Genomic DNA, 19,255 nt, shown 5'->3' on the forward strand with positions numbered 1-19,255 from the left:
TGCTCCGCAACAAGAGAAGGCACCGGAATAAGAAGCCCACGCACCGCAACGAAGAGCAGCCCCCGCTCGCCGCAACTAGAGAAAAGCCCGCACGCAGCAACGAAGACCCAGCGGAGCCAAAAATAAATTAATAATAAACGAAAAGCGTGACCCCTTCGATTTAGTCCTGCATAGACATGGCCTGAGGAAATGAAAGAAGAGAGAGAATACTCTCTGTCAAGCCCCCTATCCCCCCACCCACCCTGGGATCCCCTGCTAGCGGTTCTCAGAGCTAAATCCTGAAGAGCAGAGCCCCTGGCCAGGCTCAGAAGCTGATGCGTCCTTGTGTGCCCTCCACATGGCATTCAATTTTTTTTTAATTTATTGCCATTGCTAAAAATTTGGAAGATTTCACATTAAAAAAATCTAATTTCTGGCTTCTTTTGAAACATCGTAAGACCCAGACTCCCGCGAGTTAAGAGTCCCCTGCCTAAGCCCACATGTGGAACTGGGGTGGGTGACAGCCACTCCCCATGACTGTGCCCTCTGGCACCCTCTAGGCCTCCAGCTCTGTGCTGCCTTCACTGTGGTGCTGCTGACTGGTCCCAGAAGACATCTGTGGTGGAATCCACGCTAGTGACAATGCCAAACTTGCCTCCCCCCACCCCATGTATGCTGGAGATTTCCAGGACATAAAAATTTCCAGAATACAGAGACTCCATAAAGAAGCTCCTGTTCCCTTTCCCTTCACCATACTCCCCGCTCCCTGCAAAAAAAATAAGAAGAAGAAGAAAAAAATTGCCCTCCAAGAGTCACATCTCACTAGGAGAAAACTTATCTGGTGTGAAATCTGAAGAATGGAGGAAGCAGGAATCTAGCCACCAAGCTGACGGGCAGCCCTGGCTTCAAGGATAACCCCTCAATGAGCTGGAATTAGGGGTGGAGACCACAGACCCAACCAGAGTCAGGAATAGTGTCTCGGAGGGAGAAGATGCCGCCCCTGTCTCCCTCAGCTCTGGAACCCACAGGGCACTTCTCATGGGGCACCAATCAGAGGGAACCACAGCAGAACCTGCGGTCACTCCACCCCGAAGCTTGGCACCCAGGTTCCCAGTGGGAAGAATGCTCTTCAAGGGATCTGGCCTCTGCCATGTAGTGCTTATGTATGGTCTTGGGCTAGACCCTGGTGCTTTCAGGGCCACTGTTTTCTCATTTGTCAATAAAGAGCTTAAAATGAGTAAATTTCAAACGGCTTTTAGCAATGAAATATTTTTTTCAAACTGATTTCTCTACCAATCCCCAGTAAAAAAAAAAAAACAAAAAAAAAAACAGACATGCAGTAGTGGTTGCCTAGAGCTGGAGGTGAGAATGGGGAGTGACTGCAAGGAGGGAGGGATCTTTTTGGGGGATGGACATGTTCCAAAATTAGATTGTGGTGATGATTGTTGAACTCTGTGTAAATACACTAAAATTCATTGAATTGTATGTTTAAAATGAGTGAATATTATGTAACATACATCAATAAAGCAGTTTAAAACAACCCAATCAAAAAATGGGCTGAAGACCTAAATAGAATTTTCTCCAAAGAAGATATACAGATGGCCAATAGGCACACGAAAAGGTGTTCAACATTGCTAATTATTAGAGAAATGCAAATCAAAACTACAATGAGGTATCACCTCACACCAGTCAGAATGGCCATCATTAAAAGGTCTACAAATAGGAATTCCCTGGTGGTCCAGTGGTTAGGACTCAGTGCTTCCACTGCAGAGGGCACTGATCAGGTTTGATCCCTGATCAGGGAACTAAGATCCCAGGTGCCATGCGGCACAGCCCAAAAAACAAAAACAAACAAACAAAGTCTACAAATAACAAATGCTGGAGAGGATGTGGAGAAAAGGGAACCCTCCTGCACTGATGGTGGGAATGTAAACTGATGCAGCCACTATGGAAAACAGTATGGAGTTTCCTCAAAAAACTGAAAATAGAGTTACCATATGATTCAGCAATCCCACTATCCCACTCCTGGGCGTATATCCGAATAACACTGTAATTCAAAAAGATACATGCACCCCTATGTTCACAGCAGCACTATTCACAATAGCTAAGACATGGAAGCAACCTAAATGTCCATCAACAGTTGAATGGATGTGGTACACATATACAATGGAATATTACTCAGCCACAAAAAAGAATGAAATAATGCCGTCTACAGCAACATGGATGGACCTAGAGATTATCATACTAAGCAAAGTATGTCAGAAAGAGACAAATACCATATGATATCACTTATATGTGGAATCTAAAATATGACACAAATGAACTTATCTACGAAACAGAAACAGACTCACAGACGTAGAGAACAGACTTGTGGTTGCCAAGGGGGAAGCGGGGTAGGGAACGGATGGATTGGGAGGTTGAGATTAGCAGATGCAAACTACTATATATAGGATGGATAAACAACAAGGTCCTACTGTATAGCACAGGGAACTATATTCAATATCCTATGATATACCATAATGGAAAAGAATATGAAAAAGAATATGTATGTATATATATATATGTATGTATAACGGAATCACTTTGCTGTACAGAAGTTAACACAACATTGTAAATCAACTATATTTCAATAAAGTTTAAAAAAAACTGATAGAAACAAAGAACAGACGGATGGTTACCAGAGGCAGGGACTGGGGCGGGGGGCGGGTGAAATGGTTGCGGGTGGTCGAAAGGTGTAAACTTCCAATTATAAAAGAAATAAGTCCTGAGGATGTGACGTACAGCATGGTGACTATATAATTAACACTGCTGTATGGTGTACTTGAGAGGTGCTAAGAAAGTAAATCCTAAAAGTTCTTATTACAGGGAAAAAATTTTTCTGTAACTATATGAGGTAATAAATGTTAACTAAACTTACTGTGGTGACCATTTTGCAATATACACATATGTCAAGTAGTTATACTGTACACCTTAAACTTATACAGTGTTGTACCTCAATTACATTTCAATAAAACCAGAAGAAAAAAAATGGTTAAAAAAAAGAGGATGTTAAAAGATACGCTATAGACTGGGAGAAAATATTTGCAAACCATGTATCTTACAAAGGACTTGTATCTGGGATATACATAAAAAGCTCTCAAAACTCAACGGCAAAGAAGTAGTTCAATTAGAAAAAAACATGAACAGAGATTTCACCAAAGAGGATATACAGATGGCAAATAAACACATGGAATCAATATCATTATGGAATATCATTAGGGAAGTGCCAATTAAAACCACAACGAGATATGGTTAAAATAAAAAGTGATAACCCAAATGCTGACAGTGATGTGGGGAAAGTGGATCACTGATACATTCCTGGTGGGGATGTAGAATGATAGGGCCACTCTAGAAGAGTATGGCAGATTCTTACAAAACTAAATATGCACTTGACCATAGAACCATGGATTCCTACTAAGCAATAAAAAGGGATAAACTATTGATTTATGCAACAAATTAAACAGTTCTCAAGGGAATTATGCAAATTAAAAATAAAAGCCAGATCAGAAGATTATACACTATCTGTTTCCGTTTATGTATTTTTGAAATAACAAAATTATATAGATGAAGAAGAGAATAGTGGTTGCCAGGGGTTGTGGATGGAGATACTATAAAAAAGTAGCATGAAGGATCCTTAGAACTGTTCTGTACCTTGGTGGTGGTGTACATGAGTGTACACATGTGATAAAATTGCATAGAACTAAATACACACATAAGTGATTGCATATAAAACTGGGGAAATCTGAATAAGGTCAATGGGTTGTACCAATGCCAATTTCCTATTGTGATACTGTGCTACAGATATTCAACTTTGTACCACTGAAGGAAATTTGGGGAAAGGTATACAGGATGTGTCATTACTTACAACTGCATTTATAAATCTACAATTATCTCAAAATGAAAAAGTTAATTTTTTAAATCTCAATATAATCATAGTTAAACACAAATCAGAAGGGAGTAAAAATAAACTACATTGGGAAGGAGACGCAAGAGGAAGGAGATATGGGGATATATGTATATGTATAGCTGATTCACTTTGTTATAAAGCAGAAACTTAACACAGCATTGTAAAGCAATTATACTCCAATAAAGATGTTTAATAAATAAATATCAAATAAATAAACATTAATAACTTTCCTATGAATATTAACTTTTAATTTTCTCGATTTTTTGATATGTGGATGAATCACTTTCATTTGGAATCATTAATTGGTTAGATGAAACACAAGATGAGATTCAGAGGTAATACTGGGGTAAGAGGAAGTGATCCCAGTGTTCAGGCTGGGACACTAACTCCTTCCTCCTTGAGGCCCACAGTCTTTTCCTTGAGAGGCTTTTATAAACCAAAGAGCAGGTTCTGGTGGAATGGTGTGATGTCATCAGTGACTCATAGTAAGGGCCAGAATCTCGGAAGCCATTTGATCCCGAACACTTGGCTACAGTCAGTGCTCTTCTCACGCCGTTGTGAGGCTGCGTTCTGGGTAACAGTGAGGGCCTAGATCTTGAGGGAGCCTCCAGGTGCTTACTTGGGGTGGGCGTCACTCTTTTCTGTACTAAGGTGAGTCTTGGATCCTGAACTATGTTCCTCCAAGCTGTCGCAGGGGATGTGGAAGGGATCACCTGTGAACCTCCAGATGAGTGACTGGGATGCAGTAGGAATACAAATAGGTCTCGAGTTTGGGGAGAAAAGAGAACAGGAGGGGATGTGGGCAAAAGGAGCACAAAATGAATATGGGGGAAGGAGAAGAGACAGTAAAGCGACTCTACAGAGAACTCGACCTTGAGAGCCCCGGGAGCGTGTGGACACTTTGTCACCCAGGAGGAACACTGTCCTCAGAGGCGGCAGGTGGCACTGGCCTTCTTGAGGTGGAACTGCCTCAGTCAGCTTCCAGGGCCATTTCGGACAGGCCTGGGCTACTCTGGTCAGATTTTTGCCAGGTTGGATTGCTGTAACTTTATAGTGGTTCACAGAGATATTTAGGCAGAGCTGATGACATAAGCGTGTAAGGAGGCCCAGCTCAACCCTAATGGAAATGTGACTGAGGCTCAACTGTGGCTGCCACCAGCCTTCTTCCCCTGAGCACCGCTCAGACACGAGTTCTAATCCCAAGTCCAAAGAGCTCTAGCCACGGTCAAGGAGCAAATCCTAGACAAATTAGGTCAGCATTTCCTCATCTGTAAACAGGCAAATTATACACCTTACCTCACACCTCCTTGTAAGGATTGAATGAGGTAATCCCAATGCACTAATCAATATCTGAAGTTTACTAAGCAATTACTGTTAGCTAATGTCATTGCCATTTTAATTATTATTAGGTCTCAGAAGAAGCAGGTTAAGCGGAAAGAAGTGGCCTGGTCAGAATCAAGTTGGTTTCTTTCCATTTTTTGTACCCAGAAAAGATAGACTATGCCTCTGAGCTCCACATCGGCTGCCTCAGAGACGGCTGCAAGCCCACAGGACCCAGCAAGAAAGGCAGAGGAAAAGCAGCGCATGGAAGGGAAGCCAGGTGTGTGTGGTCATTCACTTATCCCCGCTCTCTGAATGAATGAAGGTGATAGATCATCATGGCTCCAGCAACACTTCTTCTTCCCTGGACTCTCATGGGTGTGGGTCTGCAGGGCAGGGGAAAGGGTGTCCAGGGTGAGACAGGAGGTCACTATCTTGTTCACCTTTGTAGTTATTAAAGACATCGATGACCAGAGAGTTTCACATGTCTCCATAGAGGTGCCCCCCACACAGAAAGATCCATGGAAAGAGGCACAGGAGAGCAGTTTTCCCCTGGCAAAAGAAGGTAAATATTAATTCAGTTCCTACCCTCCTTTATAGACAAAGTGCAAAGGGGGTGATGGTCATTCTTATCACTTCAGATGTCACATGCAACATATTCAAGGTGAGTGAGAAGGGAAGAGCACAGTGTTTCCCAGGTGGGTCCCTCCCCCGATCACACAGGGTCCTTCCTCTCTCCTGGCAGCTGCTCAGGGTGGGAGCCCTCTGGCCTCCAGTTCTGCCCCCCCAGAGGCTGTCTCTGAGCAGAGAACCAGGAGGATGCGAGGCCAGAAGAGGAAGAGACTGATGTATGTCAAGGGAGGTGTGGTGTCCTCAGCTTCCTCGGCCCTGAACAGAACATCAGTTACTGCTGAGTAACCACTTGTTGTCTTGTCCTCAGGAGGCAGGGTTCAACCTTCAGGGTGAGCTGCAAGGGAAGACTCAGGACCTCCCAGGTGGGTCAGGTCTGTGCTCACACAGAGCCTTGTTCCTGCAGCCACCCAGGAGAGCAGCCCCCTGGCCTCCAACCCCACCCTCTCGGAAGTGGTCTCCGAGCTGACGTCCTGGAAGAAGAGCAGTCAGAGGAGGAGCATGTGGACTGTCAATCATGTTGAGGGGACGAAACTCAGGATGAGCAAGAGAAGATCCAGTTATCGTCCAGAAGACCAAGAGGCCTTCTACCGGCTTCTGGGTCTGTGCTCTGAGCCAGTGGAGTGTCAGGTCCCCTTTACACCGAGGATCCCAGAGGCTCTGGGGTCATAGCCAAAGCTCCCCCTGGGGCTCAGAGCTGTGAGGTGTCCAGGTGGCACAGAAGCAGATCACTCTGTTTCCACAGTTCTGCTGCGGTGCTGATGGGTTTTCATCTGAGACAAGTTCTTGGAGGGAGAAGGGAAAAAAGGACTCACGGTTGACTGTTCAATTATCAAGACATTTTAGGACAAATCAAGGGAGGAATCCCCTGCCCATATTTATTCCCTCCAGTTAAGATTTTAGAGATCAGTGATGAAAGGACAAACTAGATCTCGCTGCCATTATGCTCAGAGTGGGAGGAGACCAAAAAAAATTACAGAAGTTGCTCTCAGCCAGTGACAAACACAGAGAAGGAAAAGGCAATGACACCTAGAGATGGGCTGTGAGCAAGAGTCGGAGAGCTTTGTGACAGATACTCAGGGAAGGTCTGCAGAGAAGGTGATGCCAGGACCAGAGGCAGGACCGAGTGTGGCAGGTTGGGGGACGACACGGAGCTGACACTGTCCAATGCAGCACCCACTAGCCACATGCAGTTATTCAAATTTAACTCTATGTGAGTTAAAATAAACTTCTGAAATTCAGTTCCTGGTTCTCACCAGCCACATTTCATAAGCTCAGTAGCCACACATGGCTAATGGCTACCGTACTGGACAGCAAGCTACAGAATATTTTCATCATCACAGAAAGCAATGCCCTTCCGGGAGCCAGGCCGCCTGGACAAGGCTCAGGGAGGGCGAAATGATCCATGACCCCTCCATCCTCCCGTCTGGGTAAATGCCATTGTCCGGGGCAAGGTGTGAAAGACAAGGAGGACCTGGCGTTCTCAGGCCATCGCTGGAAAATGGCACCTCCAAGGACAACTCTACTCCCAGATGAGCCTGCTGGGGCCAGGGGAGGCCAGGTCATTATCAGCAGGAAGTGAAGGGGGTCAGGAGAAGGACGGTAGAATGCCCAGTGCCCCCCACCCCCGCCCAGGAGGGTATGAACTCTCCACTGCTCACATAGGATGCTCAGTTATCAGGTGGGGCAGGAAAGCGTTGCCCAGTCACAGTATGACGAAGTGACAGGGATGTAGTGCCCAGAGGCCCAAGGCCACACCCAAGCTTTGGCTCGAGGAAAGTTATGTTAAACTTTGAGAACCAGGTCATATCTCTTTATGAAACACACATACCCACCCATGTGTTGAAGATTAAATAACAATAGCAAAATCCCTGCCCCACAGTTGAGACTCGCTCTCCCTGGGTCCATGGAAGGAAGAGCTTTGTCACTGCTAAGGCTCTGAGCCTTCCTGGGGAAAGAGAGCTGCCTCTACTTCCTGAAACAGAGGAACTGGGAGAAGTTTCCAGTTCTCCTCCTCCCTGTGAAATGTCCCACAGCCCCAGGCTCGCTGCTCCCGGAAGGGCTGCTCCGAGGCCCTCATCACGTCTCCCTTCCTTTACAGAGGACCCTGTTATCCAGAGCTTCCTGGAAGCTGATATTTTCCTGAAAGTGTCCGACAAGGTACCCACAGCACTAAAAGTATGAGGTACCAAGGGGTCTGCAGTGTCACCACCCCCTGGGGGTGGGGACGGAGGACAAGGTGTCTGCCTGAGTAGAGGCCCTGGAGAGACCCGCCCTTGGCGCCAGAAAGGAAGAAAGGACACACTGTCGGTGCCCCGGCCCTTGGGCATCTCCTCCCTGGCCTCCCATCAGCTCATCTCCACATGTCAAAGGGCCATGAGTCCCTTAGCAAGGCCCACCCTGGGTGGTTTTCCCACCTGGCCTCTGGATGGGGGTGGGGCGCATGGCCCACTCAGGACACTGGCCCTGCCATCGACCCCTGGCCGCCCCTCCCCCGCCCTCTGTCTCCACGCAGTACCTGCTCTCCATGGTGGTGGAGTACTTCGGCCGTGTCGGGCTGCCTGGTCACCTCTACAACAGGATCCACTTCTTCCTGGCCCTGTGAGCAATGCCTGAGGGCCCCCAGTGGTGGTTCAAGGCCCTCAAGGGGTCACATGGTCAGAGCAGGGGAAGGCAAGGAGGAAGGTCCTGGGATAACGAACGTAGCCAGGAAATACCATTTGCTGCCCAGAGACTGAGGGACCCGAGGTAGAAAGTCCCAGGGAAATGGTGACAGCCAGAACCTTGACCTGGGCCGGGCACAGCATGGGCCCAGCAGCCTTGGTGCTGAGGACGGTCCTGCCCTCTGTGGACCCGGGTGCTCCTCCAGGGTGACCTCAGCAGCCTCTCTCCACTGTCTCGCCTGAGTCCTTGTGGGGGCTGGGACCAGCTAGCCCTCTTTTCTGATGGCAGCTACATCGCCTCCGACATGGAGGAGGACAACCCCACATCCAAGCGGAGCATCTTCCAGTTCCTGCTGGGCAGGGAGCACTGGCCAGACCTCTACAAGGAGTTCCTCAAGCTGAAGGTGGAATTCTTCCATGCGATGGAGCACCGAGCCTGGGTCACCCCGGATTTGTGTGAGGAGGTCTGTCGGGGATGAGGGCCGGGGAGCGCACCCCCAGAGGTGGAGGGGCTGGGCCCCTCCTCCAGGAGCTCACCCTGCTGTGCTTCCCTTTCAGATCCAGGCCCAGAACCCACATCACTGGGTCTGGAGTCGGGTGCGCCAGGGCGTCCCCTAGGTTCCCAAGGAGTGGAGCAGGGGCTGCAGGTGGTCCAGGTGAGTACTGGGCCTCCTGGTGGGGACAACCCCACCCCGTGCCCTGCAGTCACCTCCAGGGCTGGTGGTCACTTGGAAGTGCCACTGCATCCCTTAACGCACTGTTAGCCTAGTAAGGGCCCTGCGAACTCCCATGGTACAGAAAATAATTACTGTGTTTATACAAAAACTCTCCAAATGGATTCAACTATGGAATCATTTACCATGCTATACAAGGTCCCAATTTGCATATCAATTTCTTTTTTTTTTTTTAGGAAAACTCTTGGAAATGCTGATCTAAGTAGTGAATGAAAACCTCTGCAGGGTTTTGATCTGAGTTGATTTTTAAATATAAATACATGAAAAACACTGAGGTCATCCTTTCTGGAAAAGGAGCCATTACCATGGTGGCTCTTGGGGAAAAAAACAATTAACTCCAACATGTCATCAAAGGTTTTGTGTGCTCTGCTCCCACTTGACGCAAGCTGCCCTGAGCTGGGTCCCTGTAGTATGTGTCAGGGTCTAGCCTCACGTGGACGGAAGGAGCTCCTAGGGCTCTCTAGTCTCTGAACAAATAAGCTCGCTGGATAATAAAGGAAACAAGAACACATGCAGAGCTGTGAGGAAGCCCGTGACAAACGACACATGCACAGACCGATCACCTGACTAGCATCACATGCTTTAGCATTTGTTTTCCTTGGCTTAAATTTCGTTTTTATGTGTGGATTTACTTGAAGTGGAGGGAGACCTTCTGTGAAGTGCATAAGGAACCCCCTGCTTGGGCAGACGGCTGTACTAGGACAGTCCTGTGAGCTGAGCCCTCCGCCCTTTGCCTCATTGCAGGGGCCCATTCTGACCCCAGGAGAAAGAAAAGGAGAGAGAAAAGCAGGGCAAGTGTGTTCTGAGATAAACCGAATTGGGTATGAAGTTTCATCCATCCCCTAGGTTTTTATTTGAGGACCAAGAATATGTCAGGACTACATATTCCTACTGTATATATCAGGAGTCTCAAAATTCGAAAGAAAATAGTGTTTTTACTACAAGAAGGAAAAGAAAGAAAGAAAAATATCCGCGGCCCCTCTTGGATCTGGTCACGCATAAGAGCAACGAGGGTGACAGCTGATTCTCCCGGACCCCCTGTCCTACACGCACCTTGTGCTGTGGTGCCGACAGCTTCCTCGCTGGGGGGTCTGCCTTCCACTCTGATCTCACTTTCTCTCTCTGCTTGTAGCTCCCGCCCCCTCTCCCTCCCCCACCACAGGGCCTCCAGGCAGCTGTAGAGGGACAGCACTGGGCCTCCAGCTCTCCTCAGGCCCGCAGACCATGGCAGCCTGAACCTGGGGTGTCGAAACCAGCCAGTGGCACGATGGCCCCCCAGCCTTCCAGTGGGTGTCAGCTGACAAAGGCCCTGACCCCTGAGTACTCTGAAAGGGTCTAGCAGTAACATGGAGGGGGGCACCCAAGGGAGACAAGAGACCAGAGCAGGAGCCTCCACAGAGACTGAGGATGGGCAAAGGGAGAAGGGACAGAAAGTCAGGAAGAGGCCTGGACCACCAAGGAGGAGGAACCAGAGAAGAGCCCAAAGAAACAACTAGAAGGTAGTGAGGAAAAGAGGCAAAGACAGGAAGGAGAGAAACACCTGAGGAGAGAGAAGGAAGTCCGCATCTAACCTGCTGGAGAGCAGCCTTACCCAATGGAGAGATGGGAACTGTCAGCCGGAGGACTGAGGGAAGGCATGGAGAACATCAGTGGGCCGACCTAAGACTCACACACAGTGGGAACAGAAGGGGGGAATCGTATGCTATCGTTCACTCTGACATTACAGAAATAACCCAACCTTCACACTCAGAGAAGGGAGAGAGCAGGGGAGGGGCTCATGAATGCTGCCTGGGGGAGAGGTGGGGAGGTGCCAGGGTGCTATCAAAGCTGGAAACAAGACAGTGGAAGTCGGGTAAGGAAAAGAAGGATTCAAGGAATCCTACGAAGGCATCAGCGTTAAATGCAGTCACAAAAACATGAGCCATCCTAACTGCCGAAGTCATGAATACAGCAAATTTTGAGAGCAGAGAAAACAGACCAAAGATACACAGTAAATATAAGAAGTGCGGTATAAATACAGAAATATAAAAACTAGACACACCTTATTATTAGTAAATCTGAACTCAACACTAAAAGAAAAAGATCTTCAGATTGAATCACAAAGTAAAACCCAGCTGTGTGGTTTGTAAGAGCTTGTCCTTAAATCATCAGAGGTGCGAGGGCTACACCAACAGACATGCTCAACTGAGAGCAGGAATTGGGATTTTTACACCAGGGGAAGGAAAATTAAGGCTCAAAACCCTTCAGAGAGACCAAGAAGGTCTTTGGGGTTGGGGTGGGGGGCCCCGGGGGCACCTGTCCAGCATTAAAGGCCATCCCAGGGCCTGGGCTGGTCCACTGCAGCTTGATTTGCTCAGGGATGTTCAGGTTTACAGCTCTCTATACGTATAGCCCCCTTTAGGTAGGAAGTTTTATTACTGGGCAGCTGCTACACAGTATTACTGGGTAATCACTGCAATTGCCAGACAGAAACTATCTAGCTCTTCGTCTCTTTTTTTTCCCCTGGAAATGTCTAATTTTGCCAAGAAATTTCTGGTAAGGTTCCCAGGAACCTCACAGTCAAGTCTTGTAAAAAGCCGACTCCTTTCAGGAAGCAATACAGTTGTTCAACGCTCTCTATCCCATGAAGGTTTAGCATTTTCCTCGAGTCCTCAAAACCTCCATCAGCAAACGACCACGGTACTTTTCAGTCTGTGACACCCAGTCTGTGCTGCCCCAGAAGGCCAAGGTGGAAGCAGCTGGGCTAAGGGTTGGTTCTCTCCTCAAGGTGGCCGCTGAGGGGCAAACCCAGAACCAACAGGACTGGGCAATGGGCCACACTATGTCTCCATCCACACACCTGTGACTCCGTCCCAGGAAGCCTGACACAAATGGGGCCAACCCCAAGGCGTTCCAGTTACTCAGCTAAAAGGTCGCCCATTCTTCCTTTAGTCAGAGAGTCCCCTCAGTATGTTAGGGGAAACCCAAGGCCACTCTGGGGGTCACTGCTGCTGCAGCACTGAGGCTGGTGCCATTCGGGGGAGCTGGTGCAAGGATTACAGGACTGCAGAGACAGTTGGGGCTTTCAGAGAACAGCTGAGTGTCTGATAATGGAAAAGGCAAGTGAACAGTACTGGGAGCTCAGGGGAGACAACCAAGGGCCTGGAAACTCCATAAGCAAAGCCCAGGGGAGAACAAGCGGTGGGGACTCGGGACGGGCTGTGTTCACATCTGGGTCATTACATCCCACACAGCATCACAGCGTCTGCTCAGGAACTCAAGCAGAAAGGGTGTTGATAAAGGGAAGCAGATGGAGGGGTTTTTGGAGCAGAGGATGAAGAAGCCCCAACAAACCTCCAGAAACTCCAGGGCGGGGCCCCCGGGCAGAGCTGGTATTAACGCCCTGCTGCCAGGTATGCACCATCTGCCCTCGTGTCCGCCTATAACGGCTTCGCCTCCTCTCCCACCTCCCGGCCTTGCCTGGGCATCTCTCGCTGGCACCTCCCAACGGCACACTCTTACCTGGTCCCATACGGGAAACACAGGTGGAGGCTAAGGAGAGAGGAGGAGGTGGTGAAGACGCCGAGTTGACATCCAGGCCCCTCACAGGGCACACGGGATGACCTACAGGTGAACCAGTGCGACAGAGGGGGTGTGGAGGGAGGTGACCAGACAGCACCTGCGCCCTCCTCTGGGGACCCGCAGAGATTTCATCGCCTGAGGGCTGGAGCTCCTCTCATCTAGATCTTACCGGGCAGGAGACTGCAGCCAGGGATGCTAATTACAGTGGATTTGCTAAGGATTCTTCCCTCAACTCCAGAGTTATACACATTTGCCCAAAATATCTTCTTAATCTCTGAAATGGCACAGTAAGCAGAATTAAAATATTCTTGATAAGTGAAAGATATGCACACAAATAAACACCAATGAAAGAAAAACAAGTGGCACCAACTAGCTTCCAACCACCGTCCCTGTGATGAGTCCCCCAGTAAGGTGACTCCACAGATCAGCACCTGGCATGTCTGGGCTCTGAAAGCACACAGTCCACAGTGTCCCAAGGCCCTGCACCTGTGCATAAGACTCAGGATGGCGCCACTGACTACAGAGGCAAGGCGAGACACTTCACACCTGAGTACTGGAGTAAAAGCAGCGGAAATTAAGAACATGTGCTTATTTACAGATTTTCATTGCTTTTATTGAGCTTAGTATGAAATTAATTCTTTTCCTAAATTTCCTACTTCATGTTTTAATGTACCATGGAAGAAATACTTTCAGCTAAAAGAGAAAATTTTTAATTAAGATAGTTGTTGTAATGACCAAGAAAGCAACACAGGCTAATTCAATTAATCTAATTCCAAGAAATTACACAAAGGCCTTTGTTTTTCCAAAGATGCACAGAGAAAGGAAGAGTCGGTGTGTGTGCTTTTTAAAGGTGTTCATGAACTCTGCCTGGTGCAACGTCCTTGTAACTTACATTTAACCGGCCTCTTCCTGAGGGTCTACTGGACCAGGAAGAAAGGCAGTAATGGACCAGGTTCTCGGGTAGAAACAGCGTGGTCTGGGCGCCCAGGCTGGTCTGGGCTGCGATGGGGAGCGGTGCGGACTTGGGCCAGCCACCCCTCCCTGAGCCTCCGGGTCTCAGCTGTAGAACGAGGGGCAGGACGAGATGCCAACTGAGGGAGCTTCTGGTGCAGCTGCCTGATAGATGGGTTCCCCTCGTCTGGGGCCTGAAAGTCCTGCCCTCTGAGCAGCCCCCACTTTCCATCCTAGCCTCATTTTCACTCAAGAACATAAGATGGAGCAAAGCAAGAGGATGGAGAACAGGCAAGTCTTCCTTATCCACAGGCAAAATCAAGGATGTGGTTTTAGGGGCTCTTCTTTTATCGAAAAAGACTTTTCGGAAGCTTGTGACTGTAATGAAGCAACCAGTGTATTTTGGAGTAGGGGGAACCTGGCCTTGGAAGCAGGAAAAGTCACCTGGGAAGCTTCGGAACCAGCGTGGGTATCTGCCGGGCGCAGTAAGTGCTGACAGAGGCCTCCACGTGGAGGGGGTGCTTTTCCGACCTCACCTCTGCTTCCTTCCACTGCTGGTTAAAAATTGCAGACACAGGGGTACAGAGGTGACCAAATCCTGTCCCCTCCCCTATTGCTTAACTGGAGAGATCTTCATACAGTGAGGCATTTTTCCCCAAGATTTGGTCAGTATGAGGATGGGGAACCCAGAAGAGAGGCCCCCAACCCTGTATGAAGGAGGCGACAAAGTCTTCCTGCTTTGGTCTCAGATTGGTCCACGGCCTTCAGTTTCACCCAGTTCCCAACATCCTCTCCCGGCCTGGCCTACTCCGGTCGCTCAGACTGGGCTTTGGCATGTGCTTCCCTTGGAATTGTCACAAGTCCATTCCTCTGACAACTCCTGCCTCGGCTCCCACAGGCTCTGGCTTCCAGTCCAATGCTGGCTCCCATGCTCGGGCCTGTCTACAGCCCAGCAGGCTCACCGGCCTCCCACCAAGCGTGTTTGCACACTGACCACCAGGCTGAGAGATGCGAGCCCCCCTCCTTCCTGCCTCCTGTAGGATGTCAGGAGATCCCCTAAGCTGGGACATGCCCCTCTCCATATGCTGTGAAGTCAGCTGGTTTCTAGACAAAGGGTGAGAAAGTGGCCTTATTCAAGTAAGATTACGCAGCACCAAGGAGAAGTTCTGTGAGGCTTACACCAATGGTGTCCTGCGGCTAAGGCCTGGTGTCTATGCCTCAGAGCTTCCCACAAGTTCGTGCCTTCACTCCTTTGGAAGACACTCGAGCGAGGAGCACAGATGTCAGCATCCGTCGGGGAAACAGTAATAACCTGAGTGTGTGTGTGACTGTATACTGTTTCTTTAATCATGTCCATCTATGGAGGCAATGACATGCATTCCATCTGTGTAAGCAGAGAAGATGGATGGACAAGTGAGGAATCATACTGTGACAGACATTACCAGTACTCACCAGTGTCTAGTTCTCCCCTTTGTGAAAGAACACGTACAAGGTGGAGCAATTTATTTCACGCCAACAGGCTGTAGCCAGAAGTGACATAGGCCACTTCTGGGCCAAAACACTCAACGCTGGATGCGTTTCCCCAGCTCTTTCCTGCCATGGCTGTGAGGAGGCTAAAACATTCCGGATGGTGAGAGCCATACTCCCAAGATTTTTTGAGAGCCCACAAAGAGCTGGCAGTGACTTCTGCGATGATCCTAACGTGTTTGCTCGGGAGCAGACTGTCCAGAACATCATCTGTGCTCCTCGGGAGGCCCCAAATATAAAGACAATGCTGTTTCCAGACCATCTGCAATCTTCCATCCTGCTCTCTCCCTTAGAAAGCCTGATTTTTGCTTTTGTTGACAGCATTCCAATGACTGTTCTCCTTCGTACACGAGAGTTCATACGTGTGCAAATAACTCAAGTCATTCTTCAATCAGAGAAAAGCTTAGAAGTTATAAACAATGGAGAGTGCAGACAGCAACAGCTGCCCAGTGCTGAGTTCTCTATACCCTGATTCAAATGGAATTTCCATAACCTACCATTTTAATTTTTTTCTTTTCTTTTTAATTAGAAGAAAAAACTCTTTAAGTGTGAAGGAAGCACAGTTCACCCTCCCTATCAGCCACCTTGCCTATGCTTCACACACAGGGGCAAGTCCCGGGGCGGGCACACAGGTGGAACAGTGAAGGTCTGAAGAGAACCACTGATGCACGCCTTCCGGACGCAAGCCCCCTCTGCAGGAGCAAACACCACATGGGTTTTTGTCAAACTCTCAATGGAAACATTTCTATTTGCTTTCATTTTTACTTTTAAAGCTAAACCCCACAATTCAGGGTGTGGAAACGTGAAATCACTGGATGGACCTTGCAGCTTCGACCAGTTTACGGTCCCACCGGCCATTTAGGAGGCAGAGGGCACATCAGTATCTGGACAGCAGGGAGCCGCCTTCTTCCTGGACTGGAAACCTGAAGCTGCAGACACCTTTATACAAATCCCCTTCCTCAGCATCTGGTCCAGAAACTTGATACACACATATGTTCTCTAAATCCTGGGTGAAAATGAACTTTTTTTAAAAATAAATTTATTTATTTCATTTATTTTATTTTTGGCTGTGTTGGGTCTTCATTGCTGTGAGCGGGCTTTTCTCTACTTGCGGCGAGCATGGGCTACTCTTCGTCATGGTGCACGGGCTTCTCATTGCCGTGGCTTCTCGTTGTGGAGCACGGGCTCTAGGCGCACGGGCTTCAGTAGTTGTGGCACACGGGCTCAGTAGTTGTAGTTCGCGGGCTCTAGAGCGCAGGCTCAGTAGTTGTGGCACACAGGCTTAGTCGCTCTGCGGCATGTGGGATCTTCCTGGACCAGGGCTCAAACCCGTGTCCCCTGCATTGGCAGGCGGATTCTTAACCACTGCGCCACCAGGGAAACCCCTGCACTTTTATTTTAAAATATAATTTCTGAAGACCTCTCTGTAGTGGAAATTTCTTATTTTTTCTATTTAGAGCAGGCTTCATGTTGGGTAATTCTTCATTAGGGTATAAATCTCCTCCTGTTTAAGATGATCGATCATACTATGAGGATGCCTGGCACTGTCACAGGATGTACGAACTTACTTTAGACAAGACTATGGTGACACCTTAGGAAATGCTAAAAGCCCTTCATTGCTGCAGAAAGTAAAACTATATGACAGAGCTTCTTTAAAAACTTTGCATTTCTGAGCATAAAGTCACTTCACCTGAATCACCTGAAATCTTTTTGAAAGATTTCGAAAACTAATATCCATCTCAGCCCCCACTGCTCTACTCTCTGAAACCCCAAACTAAAGTAATCATCAAGAGTTTTGAAAACAAACCAAAAAATTTTATTTACAAAAGTAAATTTTCACTCATTTTTATATTCTCATAATGTTAATGCCAACAGCAACAGTCTCTGGGATATTTAAAACCCTTGATTTTAAAATGCATTGAGGTTTGTGCAGCTCATTTCCCCCCCAGTTATATTATAAAACTTATAAAGGTTTCTTTAGCTTTGTTGTTTGGGCACGCTTTTGTGCAGAAGTCACGTTTCAGGGTAGGCTTACCACCAGACATGATCACATAAGCATTGGCTGTGGATTTCCAAGAAGTAAAGGAGCCAATCTCAGCAAAGCTCGCACTGGCATCTTCAGCTGTTTAAATTTGAAGAGGAGTTCTGCGAAACTTGTGTTCCCTAAAGAAATACAATTGGAGGGAAGGGGTCACGTATCTAAATAAATTCAGCGACACGTCCTCTTTCAAAGAAGCTTCAGACACATAATCACATTTCAAGCTGGCGTTCTTCCGTTTGAAAACAATTACTGAAAGATAATATTTAAACTATGAAATTCCCTAATGCACTATAGGGTATGATTTGATATAAAATTTTAATTTATCCATTCTGTACTTCAGAAATTGACCTGTAACCATATGTGAAACTATTAATACTGTTTAAATACATATATTACTTAAATATAATTAATAAATGTGCCCATCTATCCTCAATTACCATAATCCATGCACTTAATAATTTACCTAAAAAAAAAGACACAGGCTCAAAATGAGTAACAGAGAAGTTAATCTAAAGCCTCTTCCTCTAACAAGCAATGGTTCCCAACCTTGGTCCAACAGAGTCTGATGTAATTTATGTGGAGTACAGCCTGGGATCTGGTGCTCTGAAAGCTGCCCAGGTGATTCTGATGTGCAGCCAAGGTCAAGAACCACTGCTCTAAGGGGACGCAGTAAGTGTATGACCTGCAAATTCTATCAAGCATCATCTTCCTCTTTGCCTCCATCCTCACCACATGCCACTGTCCACAGTTCCCTTTCCTCAGCCCCAACATATACACATACATGATCCCGATGAGTCTCTAAGCCACAACGAGCATCCTAGTAGACATGCAGACAGCAGAGTGTACAGGTGGGTCATATGATCCCATGAAGATGGACAGAGAAGAGTCTCATGATATGAATCGAGTGGCTTTCTGATAAAAGCATAACTAACACAAGAAAGAGTTGTAATGCTGCACAAAATATGAAGAAAGCAACTATTTCTCTTTAGTATTTCCTTTTATCGACTCTGCCAGTAATCTGTGAATTAAATGTGTTTAATAAACCTCAACAGGAATTAAGAGAGATTTCCTATTTAATTGTTATCCACAGTGTTCCCAAGACCTTGCTAAAACTCAAAGACAGAGAACAAATACATATGAGCTATGGAAAACATCTCCAATGTTCTGATACACTGTGGACTCTAACAGACCATTTAGACTTTTTTTTTTTTTTGGCCACAACACGCGGCATGAGGGATCTTAGTTCCCTGACCAAGGATTGAACCCTCACCCCCTGCAGTGGAAGCACAGAGTCCTAACCACTGGACCACCAGGGAAGTCCCCAGACCATTTAGACTTAATGTGACTATCACTATGGTTAAGTTTCAATGTATCATCTTGCCATTTGTTTTCTATTTTCTCTGTCTGTTCTCTGGTTCCCCCTTTTCCTCTTTTCCTCTCTCTTGGACTGAGTACTTTTTATGATTCCACTATAGCTCCTTTATTGCTTATTGGCTCTAACTCTGTTTTCTTATCTTAGTGGTTGCTTTATGATTCATAGTATCATCTCTATCACAGATTACCTTCAAGTAAGATTATACCTCTTCACAGGTAGTATAAGGGCCTTATGGCTGTAATTCCATTTCTCCCTGCCCAGCCTCTGAGCTATTATTGTCATACATTTTGCTTTTCAGATTTTATAAACCCCATAGTACATTTTTATTATTTTTATAAGTCAATTATCTTTAAAAAGTATTTTTAAAAGAAACAAACCTTATGTATATCTCCATGTAGTTACCATCTCCAATGCTCTTCATTCCTTTGTGTAGATCCATATTTCAATCTGACACTATTTTCCTTCTGCCTCAAGGACTTACTGTAACATTTCCAGTAGTGTGGGTCTGCTGTTGATGAATTGTCCCAG

General features: G+C 47.1%; 2 protein-coding genes across 7 annotated transcripts in view; one reads left to right on the top strand and one right to left on the bottom strand.

Moving 5' to 3' along the window:
* Positions 1 to 19,255, bottom strand: part of ANAPC1 (anaphase promoting complex subunit 1) — a 121,478-nt gene that overhangs the window by 2,083 nt on the left and 100,140 nt on the right. For 4 of the 6 annotated variants that reach the window (XM_067704378.1, XM_067704377.1, XM_067704373.1 and 1 more), the window contains one exon: positions 17,105 to 17,474. In XM_067704378.1, the coding sequence (XP_067560479.1) occupies positions 17,359 to 17,474 (116 nt within the window). In that variant the 3' untranslated portion in view covers positions 17,105 to 17,358. Of the gene's footprint in view, positions 1 to 7,102; positions 16,816 to 17,104; positions 17,475 to 19,255 lie in introns of those variants that run through there. The other 2 variants (XM_067704376.1, XM_067704375.1) reach the window with 2 other exon arrangements.
* LOC137205784 (putative speedy protein E7) lies at positions 5,426 to 10,611 on the top strand. The gene is made up of 7 exons (XM_067703951.1): positions 5,426 to 5,525; positions 5,697 to 5,810; positions 6,282 to 6,476; positions 7,977 to 8,035; positions 8,391 to 8,476; positions 8,828 to 9,002; positions 10,405 to 10,611. Exons 1-7 carry the CDS (start codon positions 5,426 to 5,428, stop codon positions 10,609 to 10,611), a joined length of 936 nt encoding a protein of 311 aa, XP_067560052.1.

Source organism: Pseudorca crassidens, chromosome 14, assembly GCF_039906515.1.
Source record: "Pseudorca crassidens isolate mPseCra1 chromosome 14, mPseCra1.hap1, whole genome shotgun sequence".
Classification (NCBI taxonomy): Eukaryota; Metazoa; Chordata; class Mammalia; order Artiodactyla; family Delphinidae; genus Pseudorca; species Pseudorca crassidens.